The 13,849-nt window shown below is 40.3% G+C and overlaps 1 protein-coding gene across 1 annotated transcript in view; it reads right to left on the reverse strand.

The window, feature by feature from the left end:
• GALNT17 (polypeptide N-acetylgalactosaminyltransferase 17) overlaps positions 1–13,849 on the reverse strand; it is a 630,956-nt gene that overhangs the window by 3,347 nt on the left and 613,760 nt on the right. The window contains exons 7-10 of the mRNA XM_082246998.1: positions 13,164–13,349; positions 12,941–13,078; positions 3,358–3,453; positions 830–997 (exon numbers count right to left, since the gene is read on the reverse strand). Of these exons, the coding sequence (XP_082103124.1) occupies positions 830–997; positions 3,358–3,453; positions 12,941–13,078; positions 13,164–13,349 (588 nt within the window). The remainder of the gene's footprint in view (positions 1–829; positions 998–3,357; positions 3,454–12,940; positions 13,079–13,163; positions 13,350–13,849) is intronic.

The raw sequence follows: 13,849 nt of genomic DNA on the forward strand, positions 1-13,849 counted from the left end.
TTTGCTTGTTTATTATATATATATATATATATATATATATATATATATATATATATATACAGCAGTTTGTATAACTTTCACACAAACAAATTAATATGCAATTATTCGTTTTTTTTTTTTTTTTTTTTAAAGACATGCAGCAAAATACATTTTGACATAAAATAATGTTGCAATTTCATCCTATTAGATATATTTAATGACAAAAAGTGGAAAATATTGTTTTTAGTTTTTTTTTTCTGTCTTTTTCTGTTTATATCCCAAAAAATAAAAAAATACAGTGGTGATCAAATACCACCAAAATAAAGCTGTATTTGTGTGAAAAAAAAATAATAAAAAAGGTAATTTGCGTACAGTATCGCATGACAGGGCAGTTGCCAGTTAAAGTAGCACAGTGCTAAATAACAAATAATCCCCTGGTCATGAAGGGGGAAACAGTGGTTAAAATTGTAGTAATACATAATATATTACTGTAAAAATGAAGACATTGCTATAATGTAGTGTTTGTGCTCATAAACGCTTGGTGAGTTGTCTGTAAAAAAAAAAAAAAAAAAAGATAAACATGAGGTTGGCAACTCAGTCAGTTAGGCAAAATTGGTGTTCAGGTGGTAACTATGCCCCACTGAATCACCTAAGAGATAAAAAAAAACAATGGATGTGTATAAAATGTGCTTGAAATTGCAATTGTATATTTGTAAATAAAATCTAAACAAATTATTTGAATTACAAAAAAAGCTATAAATAAAGAATGGTATTATGTTATTCACAGCATACAAGTATTTTTGCAAGCATACAAAGGATGGCCAAAAAAAAAAAAAAAAGAATTATTTACCTGTATAAAACTCCAGCGCTTGTGGAGTGTGCTTTTCACCTTATCACAGTCCATAAGCTGAGGGAATTTACTTTTCTTATTATCTACTAGACAGCGTGTATCGGGTAAGAGTATTGTGCTCCCTAGAGTTCCGAGATGGAGATATCCTTCCTTTGTGTATCTTGCAAGCTGCAAACACATAGAATTGCATTATTCAATACCATCCATTGTGCCACTGCATTCACAGGGGTATTTTAGTCTCTTCCACTACATTGCATTGTTTGAATTGCACAGCTTTCATTTTAATGAAATTCATTTTCATTACCAGTAACTATTTATTTCATAGCTTTCTTGTGTAGGTGGATCTAATTGTGTTTAATTTAGACCAAATTTTCACTATTTTACTGAATAGCTATTAAACAGACATCACCCAAACAGAAACATCATGTGTTTCTTTTTTTCTGAAAGCCCTCTGAGGACTTATTTATTAAGGTAGTCTAAAGAGCAATGGTATACAGAAACCCAATGAACCATGAATTCAGAGTATTCAAGTCAATGAAAGATTATTGATGCTTTGTTGCTATGTGTTACTTTGCAAATTGATATTTCACTGCTAAATAATCTGGTACATATGCGGCCACCAGCATCCTAGCTACCAATGATTCCTCTGCCTGCCAGCTTGTTTCAGATTGTGAATCACTCGCTGGCATCCCAGGTGATGTAATCGTAATCTACCAAATATATTAATAAACATATTTGGTGATTGATGCCAGACAGCACGCTGGTTAGTCTGTGTACATTCAGCAGCCCACCAGGGAGATGACATATGTGATGAAGTACTGGCAAGAGCAGGTCATTGTGGGACATGTACTTTGTGAGACAATATTTTTTTGGATTTCATTTGACAATATTTTTTCTACATCCTGGGACATTATCTTTATACAGTACATGTATTTTAATAAAGGATTTTATCTATTTTATCCCAGAGCAGCTGAATATAAACAATGGGGAAGAGGGAACCTACTGACATCTCTGACCAAATATGGTAATTTTAAAAAAATGTTTTCTATATGGGTACATGTTCCCCAATGCAATCCCTTGTTCCCCACAACCTTTGTTTGACAACCCCTTTCCTATCAGCCTTGATTTTCAATATTCGCCTCCAACTGACTTCTATAGGGTTTCCAATGACTTTTGCAATATACAATTTTTTTGATGAGTTCACATTAAGGCTAGGCAGTCCTGTACCTAGCACATGTGGTACCTAGGGCCCATCATTTTTTGACACCCCACCTGCCAAAAAAAGCAGTATGAAGGAATAAAGCGGTGAAACTGCACAGAATTGTAAATAAAAACACAACAGTTTTTGACAAGGTATGCATTAAAAAAAAAAGAAGTCCCCTAATGTACATCCATCGTCAAGCACATAGTCCAGCGATGTAGGTCTATGTCGTTCATGATGAACAAAGGCCGCTGATCCGAACAATAAAAAAAAAACCCTGCCCACCGACACCTGGCCGTTCCTGTTTCTTGCCAGTACCAAATGACAGCTCCACTCCCCCTGGCTCTGAAGTAAGCAAAAGGACAAGGGTGTCCATATATAGTCAATGACATCATAAGGGGGTGGGATCACATCACAGGGTGATCCCGCCTTTTTGTTTACTTCAGAGGGAAGTGGAGCTGTCATGTGGTACTGGCAAGCTACCCTGCAGCTTGTTAAGTCTAAACCTAAAACAGTGGGTGGAAGGTCTGCTCTAATGTTTGTGTGGCCTGGGTCTTGCTAAGCCAAGCACAGGAGGACCACTGAAGATTCCCAGAAGTCCATGCTTTTTTTTTTTTGCTCATTTTATTTAGAACCATAACATAAAATATACCAGGTAACACCCCATACTTTACTGTGGTGATTTCAAACAGATACTGTACAATATTAAACTAATATGTTAAACTAATACATAACTGGATTCATTTATAGTTTAAATTTTTCCCTCAGAGTTAGGTTTAAACTTCACTTTTATTTGGAACCATGACTTAATCCTGGAACACTAAATAGCCTTCCAAAGTATGTATTTCAGAATCTTAGGCTAACATCTTTCAGTGCTGAGATTTCCAAAAAAATGTCATGTCATACATTGAAATTTAGTTTTTAGCATAAAAATGCTATTATTATTTACTTCTTGGTAAATTATTTAGTTTATTAAATGCTATTGTTTTAACATTCTTAAACTACAAAACCTGACATCATGATAGCTTAAAAGAAGGCCAGATAATATGTCTACCATTGCATTATTTTTGATGGAACTAATTAATCTGTTGCTGATATGCCTGATAATTGCCAATAAAAGTCAGGAAAAATGATCACTTCAGTGGTTTTATGAATGCTTACATTTAAAAAAAGAAAAACAAGCCCCAAAGTAATGCAATAACTGCAAGCTCATTATTCCAGGATAACCAAAACTATTACTGTTCAATTGTGTAAATCCTTCTAATCACCTATATGTGGCTCTAACTGACAAACTGTGGACCATAAAACAAACAGTGAAATATCAAACCTGGGGGCCCCATCCGTGACATGGGTACATTATAGCTGTATGATTCTCCTGTGGTCCTTGGTCTAGACAAACATCTTTAGCTTTATTATTCCGTAGCTGTTAAAACAAGAACATTTGTTTAGAAATGTTTTTAAAACAAATGGATGAACTTTGTATTATATTTAATACTCGAAAAAATAATTAAACACTAAAGAAAATTCACTTTTAAATAAAACAGCATACTATTCCTATTTCTAATTATCTATTTATAAAAGATTCATTGCACAAATCTCAGGAACAGTCATGCAAAACTGAACTAAATTTCATTGTATGTTTTTGAATAGAATAACTCCTGTATCAGCAGCCCCATCTAGTGGGCAAAATGCTGTATATTTTCTCAGTGAGTTATTTTAGAAATGTTTTACTGCATTTTAGCCCCTAGATCAAGGATTCCTAACCGGGGGGCCATAGATGAGTTTCAGAAGATCTGTGAGGGTCAGATAAAAAAATATACATTCATATTCACTATAAAGCCCCCCCTTGTCCCAATCCATGGTTTCCCATTAAAAGACATTAAAGAAAATGCATCCTGCCACTTTCTCTGCCTTTCTCTAGTTCCAACTGCTAAGCATCTCTTGACTCGTTGTTGGCCCATGTTTTCCATCAAAAGTTGTATCATTGTGTGATGACAATCTTGTGTCACTCGATAACAGCAAGTGCTAATTCCTATTTTCTATTAGTAGTAGTAGTAGTAGTAGTAGTAGTAGTAGTAGTGGTAGAATTAAAGGGACATTAAAGGTTCATCTAAAAAAAAACAAAAAAACAAACATGCCATACTAACCTGCTTTTTGCAGTGGTTTTGCACAGAGCAGCACTGATCCTCTGCTTTTCGGGTCCCCCGCTGACTCCTCCTTTTCAGCCATTGCCCCTAATAGCAAGCCCCTTGCTCTGGAGGTACTGGTGAGTGCTCGCTCCCGAAGCCTCGCTATATGCATCCATAAGACACAAAGAGCTCAGTCCTTCACCCCGTTCTCTTCACATTGGCTCACTGACTGTGATTGACAGTATCAGGAGCCAATAGCTCCCGCTGCTGGTCTTAGCCAATGAGAAATGAGAGACCCAGGAGAAGCTCAGCTCTCGTGCACATCGCTGGATTGAGAGGGAGCTCATGTGTGTATTAGGGGGGCTGGTGGGGTGGTGGCTGCACATAGGTGTTTTTTTACCTCCATGTAGAGAATGTATAAGGGTAAAAAACCTTGAGCCTTTAAAACTACTGATAGGGAGTACTCTCGACGCTCTCGGGGGCCTTCGGGGTTACGATACCGGAGGACCCTAAGGTTTGTCTGTTGGGTGTTCTTGGTGGGGTTCAGGCCCCGGAGCTGGCCCTGCAGGCCATCGGGCGAGCTCTGTTTCAGGCAAGGAAATTGATACTGAGGCGATGGATTTCACCAAGGGCCCCACTGGTTAAGGAATGGGTTGCGGCTATGGGTGACACACTTAGATTAGAGAAGTATATATATCAACATAGGGGCAGCGTGGGTAAATTTGACCGCCTGTGGGCTCCGTGGCTGGCTGTGCCGGGGCTTGCCCCGGTGGAGTTGGTCCTGAACAATCTTCTGGCGGGGGTGAGGTGAGGCCCAGGGACCATTGTTACACGAGAGATCAATGTCTGCTCTGCTTGTGGTTGTTGTATCTGGTGGGGGTGCGGGGCAGATGGGTCGGACTATTGTATATTTTCCTGTCACATATGGGGATTTATGTTGGTAAATATGTATGCTATTACTGCAAGCTTTTTCATGCACTTGAGTACTGTACGTGTTCTGGACTCTGTATTTCTGTTCTTTTTTTTTGTGTGTTGATGTTTTGTTTGACATCTTTAATAAAGTTTTTGCCTGATTTAAAAAAAAAAAACTACTGATGATTGTATTTAATTTTTGTAAAGAGTGGTCATTCATTTTTTGCATGGCAAGGAGTGTTTTTTTTTTTTTTTGTTAGGATGGTTTACTTTATTCAAACTTTGTGTATGTCATACATATATGAGCCAACAATCACATTTTAATAAAAATAAAGTACATATATTCATAGCATTTGTGTTTATGTGAATATTTATGGGAAGGGGAGCCATAGCTTTTATCAGATTGCTAATGGGGTCTGTGACTCAAAAAAGGTTAAGAACCACTGCACTAGATGGAGCTGATGATATATCTACTAGAAAATGAAATTAAGTTAAACTTGCACAAGTGTTTCTGACATTTGTGCAACTAAGGTTTTATACATGGACCCTTTAAATGCATATATTAAACTGTTAACTATTTTCTGTGGTACTGGCGCCAAAGCAAATGTAAAAAACAAATAAAGGGACAAGCTCATGAAACAAACTTTTCGGTGACAATGCATGAGGACTATAAACAAAACAATTTGTTTTATAACAAAAATAATGCAACAATTTGTGTTTGTGCAAAAAAAGAAAAAAATAATATGCAAAGTACAAGTAAAGGGGGGTAAAGCTGAGCTAAATGATAAGTGTAATAAAACAATAAATAGAACATTTTCTCTAAGAGATAGCAATAAACTATCAGATTAGTGATTAATCAAAAAATAGTGCATTCGACAAATCAATGGAAGTGACTCCGGATAATGTAATAAATATAATGAATATAATAAACCACAAAGTCCATAAAGGAATAAATAAAAGTCCAAAAGTGAATAAAAGTGTTCAGAGACAGAATCCTCCACCTCTTAATGATATTCTCTCCACCGTGCTGGGAACAAATCACGCTAATGCACTTACCAGATGATGGCTGTATGCAGGCATGTATCACTCATGAGATTATATCCAACCAGCTCAAATCAGGACCCTTTTGCAGCTCCACTAAGACCAGCAGGATGATTCCCCTCAGCCCAGCAAGATGACAGACACCACAGCATAGACATGGACAATCCACAATCCAGCAATGGTCATGAAAGAATAATGGCCACCATAGTGAAGTATGTATGAATAAACATTTATTAAAAGAAGGTAAAACACTCACATGTATGTAAAAGAAAAGCGCTTGTATCAGCAGAATCTGTAAACACCGCTGCCCGACTTCCGGGTATCACGCGGTGACGTCAGCACGCCTTCCCGACGCATTTCGTCATAGATGATGTCTTTCTGGGAACTTGAAACGCGTCAGAAAGGCGTGCTGACGTCACCACGTGATACCCGGAAGTCGGGCGGCGGTGTTTACAGATTTTGCTGATACAAGCGCTTTTCTTTTACATACATGTGAGTATTTTACCTTCTAGTATTAAATGTTTTTTCATACATACTTCACTATGGTGGCCATTATTCTTTCATGACCATTGCTGGATTGTGGATTGTCCGTGTCTATGCTGCGGTGTCTGTCATCTTACTGGGCTGAGGGGAATCATCCTGCTGGTCTTAGTGGAGCTGCCAAAGGGTCCTGATTTGATCTGGTTGGATATACTCTCATGAGTGATACATGCCTGCATACAGCCATCAGCTGGTAAGTGCATTAGCGTGATTTGTTCCCAGCACGGTGGAGAGAATATCATTAAGTGGTGGAGGATTCTGTCTCTGAACACTTTTATTCACTTTTGGACTTTTATTTATTCCTTTATGGACTTTGTGGTTAATTATATTCATTATATTTATTACATTATCCGGAGTCACTTCCATTGATTTGTTGAATGCACTATTTTTTGATCGGTCTCATATTTTTTGATCGGTCTCAAATTTTTTGATTGATCACTAATCTGATAGTTTATTGCTATCTCTTAGAGAAAATGTTCTATTTATTGTTTTATTACACTTATCATTTAGCGCAGCTTTACCCCCCTTTACTTGTTACTTTGGTGTTTCCCACTGTAGCTGCAGCTTTGATTTAATTCAATTGTTCACTTTATTGGATTTTTTGTGTTCAGCGCGGTTATTTTATTTGTATATATATATATATATATATATATATATATATATATACTACCAAAAGTATTGGGACACCTGCCTTTATACGCACATGAACGTTTGAATGTTTATGGGATCCCAATCTTAGTGTATAGGGTTCAATATTGGTTTGGCCCACTCTTTGCAGCATTAACAGCTTCAAATCATCTGGGAAGGCTGTCCATAAGGTTTAGGAGTGTGTCTATGGGAATGTTTGACCATTCTCCCTGAAGCGCATTTGATAGGTCAGGCACTGATGTTGGAGAGAAGGCCTGGCTCACAGTCTGCGCTTCAATTCATCCTTAAGGTCTTCTTCGTCTAAGGTCCTAAGGTCCATAAAGACATGGATGAGCAAGTTTGGGGTGGAGGAACTTGACTGGCTTGCACAGAGTCCTGACTTCAACCTGATAAAACACATTTGGGATGAATTTTTCAGCGCAAACTACAAGCCAGGCGTGATCAATCAATCAGCCTTGGGTTCAGGGTTCCAATGCACAAAATGACACTCACATGGCATACATGACAGCTTGCAAGAAGACAACAAGAGGCTAGGACCTGTGACATTATGTTACTGGCTGTAGGACACCTTGATTTGAAATATGTATAAAGGGATATTTTTTTTAGAACAGGTGTGGGGGATGCTGGGGCTCAAAATCTGGAGTTGTGTGTTAAATGTAGCATGCATCCTCAGATTCAGGAATCAAATTAAGCACCGTAAGAGGCTTACTTGTGAAGCAAAAAAACAGTTAGTAAAGTACAAGATCCCTCTGCAATCTATCTGAAGCCTTCTTTTACAGATCTGATTTTGGATCGTGTGTTGTTTGGGATTAGTTCATCTCTATTGGCAGTGACCTATCTTATTTATATCATTTATTCAAAATTTATTTTGTGTGGTTTCTGAGGTCTAGACTATAGATTATAAATCTGAGAGACTAATGTGAGATCTTATTATATTATATCCCATAGCTGTCTTCACCAACGTCTCTCAGTACTATTAAAACCACAAAATGTTAGCAATACAAAACAGCCAAAAGATACATGTTTCAAATAAAATTCTCATTACAAATTTAATGGAAAAAGCTGCAATATGCTATTAGAGTTTGATATACACCCTACAGTGCCCTAGCTGTGTAAAGCATGCTCAAAGCAGCTGTAAAATTGAATAATTATTGTAAAGTCAATAAAGAAGGCATATATAAAATATTATTTAACCACAACCAATGTCTGCTATAGAAACAGTAGCATTAATGTCTTCATATCTGCAAGGAATGCTTCTATTTCTTAATTGTGTGTTACATTTTATCCACTTAGAGTTTACAGTAAGTGGTTTAGGGATTAGGTTTTGAGAGGAGATTAAGTGTTTGAGTAGAATTCTAGTCAAACTACTCTTAAAAATACTTCCTCCCTTCTCCAAACACTTATTGTGACTAACTTGTGTAAGAAAAGATCTGTATACTTATCTATTTTCAGCCTGCTCTGGTCCAGTCACGTGATCTCCGGTATGTCAGCCAGCAGTGGCTGCAGGGGAATGAAGAGCACTTGACAATGGCTGGCAATTCCTGGAAGTTGTGATATAACCCATAGGCTTCCTATGGCCCATCCGTTTTTAATGCGCCCTCCTGTCCCCTGCCGATGACAGAGGGGAGCCGATCATGTGATTGGACGGGAGAAGCCTGAAAATAGCCCAGTATACAGATCTTTTTTTTTTTTTTTACATAAATTAGTTAGTTAGGTGTTAGAAGAGGGCAGGGAGTGTTTTTAGGGGTAGTTAAGTTTTTACTGGAATTCTACTTTAAAGTGGTTGCAAACATTTACATTGATCCAGTGAAGTACCTGGCCTCAGGTGATACACAGAGATTAAACACATCCTCTTATATAAGTTGTACTTGATTATCTGCAATCTTCTCTCCTCTACATCCGTTTAAAGTCCAGAATTTACAGTTTGTTTAAGCAGTCAGAAAAAAGGGGGTGGGAAGCTAAAATTGAACTCTGCAGAGCTCAGTGAGGAGAGCTCTCAGTGCTGATTGGAGGGAAGGGACACACTCCCCTTTACACATCATACAGGAACAGAGCTGAGGCAGTCGATCGGCTGGAGATCCCTCCCCTGTCACCATTTTCTGTCTTGGTGTCAGGAAAACTATTCAGAAGTGACCCATGTTGATAACAGAATAAAGAAGCAGCAGGCAAAAATATGACACTTAGTGCTCTTAATTAAGACAAGTACACACTATAGAGGGATGTGCTTTGTTCATATTTCATGTCTGAGATTTACAGCCTCTTTAACCCTTTTACACTGACCGCCTTCCAGCCCTTTAAGAGTTCTAAAAGCCAGGAGATGGGCATTCGGGTCATGTGACAGATGTGAGTGGCTGTCACATGATCAGAAAGTTCCCAATGGCAAGTATGCATTTAGAGCTTACCGATCTCTGCTGGCTACCATGCTGGGAGTGTGCAGGAAGAGCGCTTTCCATACATTAAGTTGCTTTAAGAAGGCCCACAAGCAGAGCGTCCATCTATATGGGTGCAGCCATTGCCAAGAGGTTAAAGAGAAAGTAAAGCTTCCTCTGTAACTTGTACCTATAGATAAGCCTATGATAAGGTACTGTAAATATCTCTTAAACATGCACCGTTTAGGATATATTTACTTTGCATGCAGCCAGTGACATCAATGGCGCATGCGCTCTGAAGGAACAGCCACCTGTGCCTGTCCTTCAGAGCCCTGTGCCGTGAATGGCGGCTCCTGAGCACATGCGCAGGAGTGACGTCATTGTGGCTCTGGGAATTCAGACAGCTGAACATGTCGGCAGTGTCACCGGTGAGCGGGTAGTGCTGTGGGGGCTTCGTTCTAGGGTAAGTTTTTCATAATGAGCTAATATTGCCTTTATCTTTCAGTTTTTTTTTTCCTGAGGACTACAACCTCTTTAAAGGCTCAGTGTAAAAGTAAGAAGAAGATTAAGGGTTGGGGGGGGGGGTAAAGGTAAAATGTTTAGTCAAAATTAGGTTAAAAAAATGTAGTAAAATTCTACAATACATGTATATTTTTCAAAGTTTTGACTCGTTCAAAAAGTAAAAAAAAACATATACTGTAGATTGATTTTCCAAAAATGTAGTAACTTAAAGTGTAACTTCACTCTTAGGCTCCATGTACACGGGACGTTAGAAAAAAACGTGCTGCAAAGCTAGTTCTGATGCCAGGAAAAAGCAGCTGTTAAACATGCTTTCAGTAGCTTACTCCATTGGCGTTATTTCACGTTTGGCCATGTTGCTTTTAGCAGCGTTTTTCTGCCTCCATTCAAAATCAATGGTTCCCTATGGTAGCCTATTGATTTGAATGGAAGTCGCACCGCAAGTCGGATCAGGGGGCTTCTCGGGATCTGGAAGCCCCCTTTAACAAGGGTGGCCCCCCAGATCCCGGACCCCCTCCCTATGTGAATGGGTATGGGGTACACTGTACCCCTACCCATTCACCCGATAAAAGGCAGTGTATGTAAATAACGACAGGAGACGTTTTGGAAAGTTTATTCAAAATCTTCATCCGGACCTCTCCGCTCTTCTTGGCTTCTGCTCTTTTGCTGTCCGCTCTTCTGCTGTCCAATCTTCTGCTCTTTTGCCCTCGGCTCAGTTTCTTCCTCCGGTCCTCCTCCGACGCTGTCCCCAGTGATTATGCCGGTCTCCGGTCTCTGCAGCTTGTTATATAGCCATTGTGGAGGTGGTCGCCAGGTGACGTCATCCGGAGACCCCGCCCCCTCATGTCACAGATGACGTTATCATGTCACAGATGACGTTATATGTGACCCCCGAGGGGACGGGGCATCGGGAGACCATGCCCCCTAATGGCTATATAACAAGCTGCAGAGATCGGAGACCGGCATTATCACCGGGGACAGGGTCGGAGGAGGACCGGAGGAAGAAGAAGAGCCTAGGGCAAAAGAGCAGAAGGTTGGACAGCAGAAGAGTGGACAGCAAAAGAGCAGAAGACAAGAAGAGCGGAGAGGGAGAAGACCAGAGCGGAGAAGTCCGGATGAAGATTTTGAATAAACTTTCCAAAACGTCTCCTATCGTTATTTACATACACTGCCTTTTATGGGGTGAATGGGTAGGGGTACAGTGTACCCCTTACCCATTCACATAGGGAGGGGGTCTGGGATCTGGGGGGCCAACCTTGTTAAAGGGGGCTTCCAGATACCAAGAAGCCCCCTGCCCGCAGACCCCCACAACAACCGGCCAGGGTTGTGGGGATGAGGCCCTTGTCCCCATCAAAATGGGGGCAAGGTGCTTTGATGTGGGGGTGCAGAGCCCCCCCTGCCCCAAAGCACCAACACCCCCCCATGTTGAGGGCATGTGGCCTGGTGTGGTCCAGGGGGGGTGGGGCCTCTCGCTCGTCCCCTCCCCCTTCCTGCCCTACCGGGCTGCGTGCTCGGATAAGGGTCTGGTATGGATTTTGGGGGGACCCCACGCCATTTTTTCAGCGTGGGGCTACCTCCAAATTCCATACCAGACCCGAAGGGCCTGGTTTGGAACCTGGGGGGGACCCCCACGCAGTTTTTTTCCCATTTTTGGCGTGGAGTTCCCCCTCAAGATTCTTACAGCGCAAGTCGCACCGCAAGTCGGATCATCCTGATCCTACTTGCGGTGCAACTTCCATTCAAATCAATAGGCTCCCATAGGGAACCATTGATTTTGAATGGAAGAAAAGAAAACGTATAACGTGGCTGAACTTATTTCATCACGTTCGGTCGCGTTTTTGCGCTTGAAACGCCGGGAAACACACGTTCAAACGCAAATAATTGCGTTCCAAAAGACGTCCCTGAACTCAACTGCCTGCAAATGACTGTAAACGACCCTGTGTACATGGACAGATAAGATAACATGCAGGTGGGTTCAGGGGCTTCTGAAAAAAACACCCAACTGCTCCTAAACGGACATTTACAACGCCCCGTGTACATGGAGCCTTAAGGTAAAGTTCTGCTTTATGCTCTTCTCCCCCCTCCTCTTCTATTTTTGTCACTTTGTCTGGGGGAGAGGGTGCGGGTTCCTGGTTTTGACAGGTACCGGCTCCCATTTCTAATTGGATCACTGCAGTGATTCCACCGGACGTTCTCTCCCGCGCCCGCAACCTTCTGGGACACAACATAGGTCTCAGAAGACTGTGGGACTATTTATAAAGTGCAGCGTGGCCTACGTGTGTGCAGTGGGAAGCCAGCTGTGAAACCAAAAAGAATGATAGGCGACTTACCTTAGTAAACATGCCAGGCCTGGGGACCTGAAGACCAGTGAAGAACTGGCCTGGGGGAAAACATCGCTGGATCCCTGGACAGAAGAGTGTCCTTTTATTAAAAGCCAGCAGCTACATTTTTTTCAGGTGAACTGAAGCTCCTCTTTAACTTACTTTTTAAGCTAACAGTGCAGCCTCTGCTTATCTAATATTCTAAGCAATTTTGCCAGACCTTTACAGTTCTTTTTTTATAGAATTAATTTTCTACTCTTATCCAGAGCATAAGAGAGAGGTTTTCTGTAGTTTATGGGGCGAACTGGGCAGGATTGATAAGACTCATAATTTCTTATTGATAAGCAAAAGCAAGATGCCAAGAAACTGAACAGATCACTGGGTGCATACACCGACTTTTTTTGGTTAGATATACACTTTATTTACATTACCTCTCCATAAGCCACAGTGTTATTGTATCGTCGCATTTCTGGATAAACATTATCCAAGTACCACTGAAAGTTCTTGCATTTCAAGCTTTTCCTTAAGGCAATTCTTTCTGATATATCACCAATGTCAATTCCTGGGTTCTAAAGATAATGAGGAGAATGTTATTATACTGTCTGTTTACATAGTGATGATATACACTGTATTTTATAAGATTTCAGAGTGTACCTCTAAAGGTAAATTCCATGCGATATATACATGAGATTTGTAATCATCCATCCAGACTTCAGCTACCCGTAATGCATTTCTTTTTGTGTAGAAATCAATATTATTGTTATAAGGCTTCCTTTTGCGTTCTATATGGGCCACTCTTGAACATGGGAGAACTTCCATGCTGCCCCCACATAGCCACACCTATAAAACACACAAAATAAAAGAAATACAAGTATTATTATGTATATACAGTAGATAAATAATATTTTGTAACTAATATGGAAAAGCAGATTATCAGCCAATCCCTTCTCTTCCCATACCTGGCCTGGATTAAAGAGACTTTGTCAAGTGTGGGGGGTGGGATGGGGGGGGAGTTGTTATTCCTATTGGCCAATGAGGGTACCTATTGTATGTGGGTGGGGCTTAGTGGTGGGCTTGTTGTATCTTCTCCTGTAAGAATGGCCCAGAATTCAAAGCTATAGAAGTAAGATAAAAATCAATCCTCTCTCTCTGCTGCATTACAAGGGAAAAGCTCAGTATTTCTGGATTTGGTTCATATGTGTACACAACCTCCTGCCTTTCAAAAGCAGTGCTCAGTGACCAGTTACCAGGACAAACAATGTCATGTGTGGAGTGGTATGATCAGACCTATGCAAATACAGACTTTCAGAAAGTTGTTAATTTGTATGGGCTTTTTATCT

Source organism: Pelophylax lessonae (assembly GCF_965119305.1).
Source record: "Pelophylax lessonae genome assembly, chromosome: 2".
Lineage (NCBI taxonomy): Eukaryota > Metazoa > Chordata > Amphibia > Anura > Ranidae > Pelophylax > Pelophylax lessonae.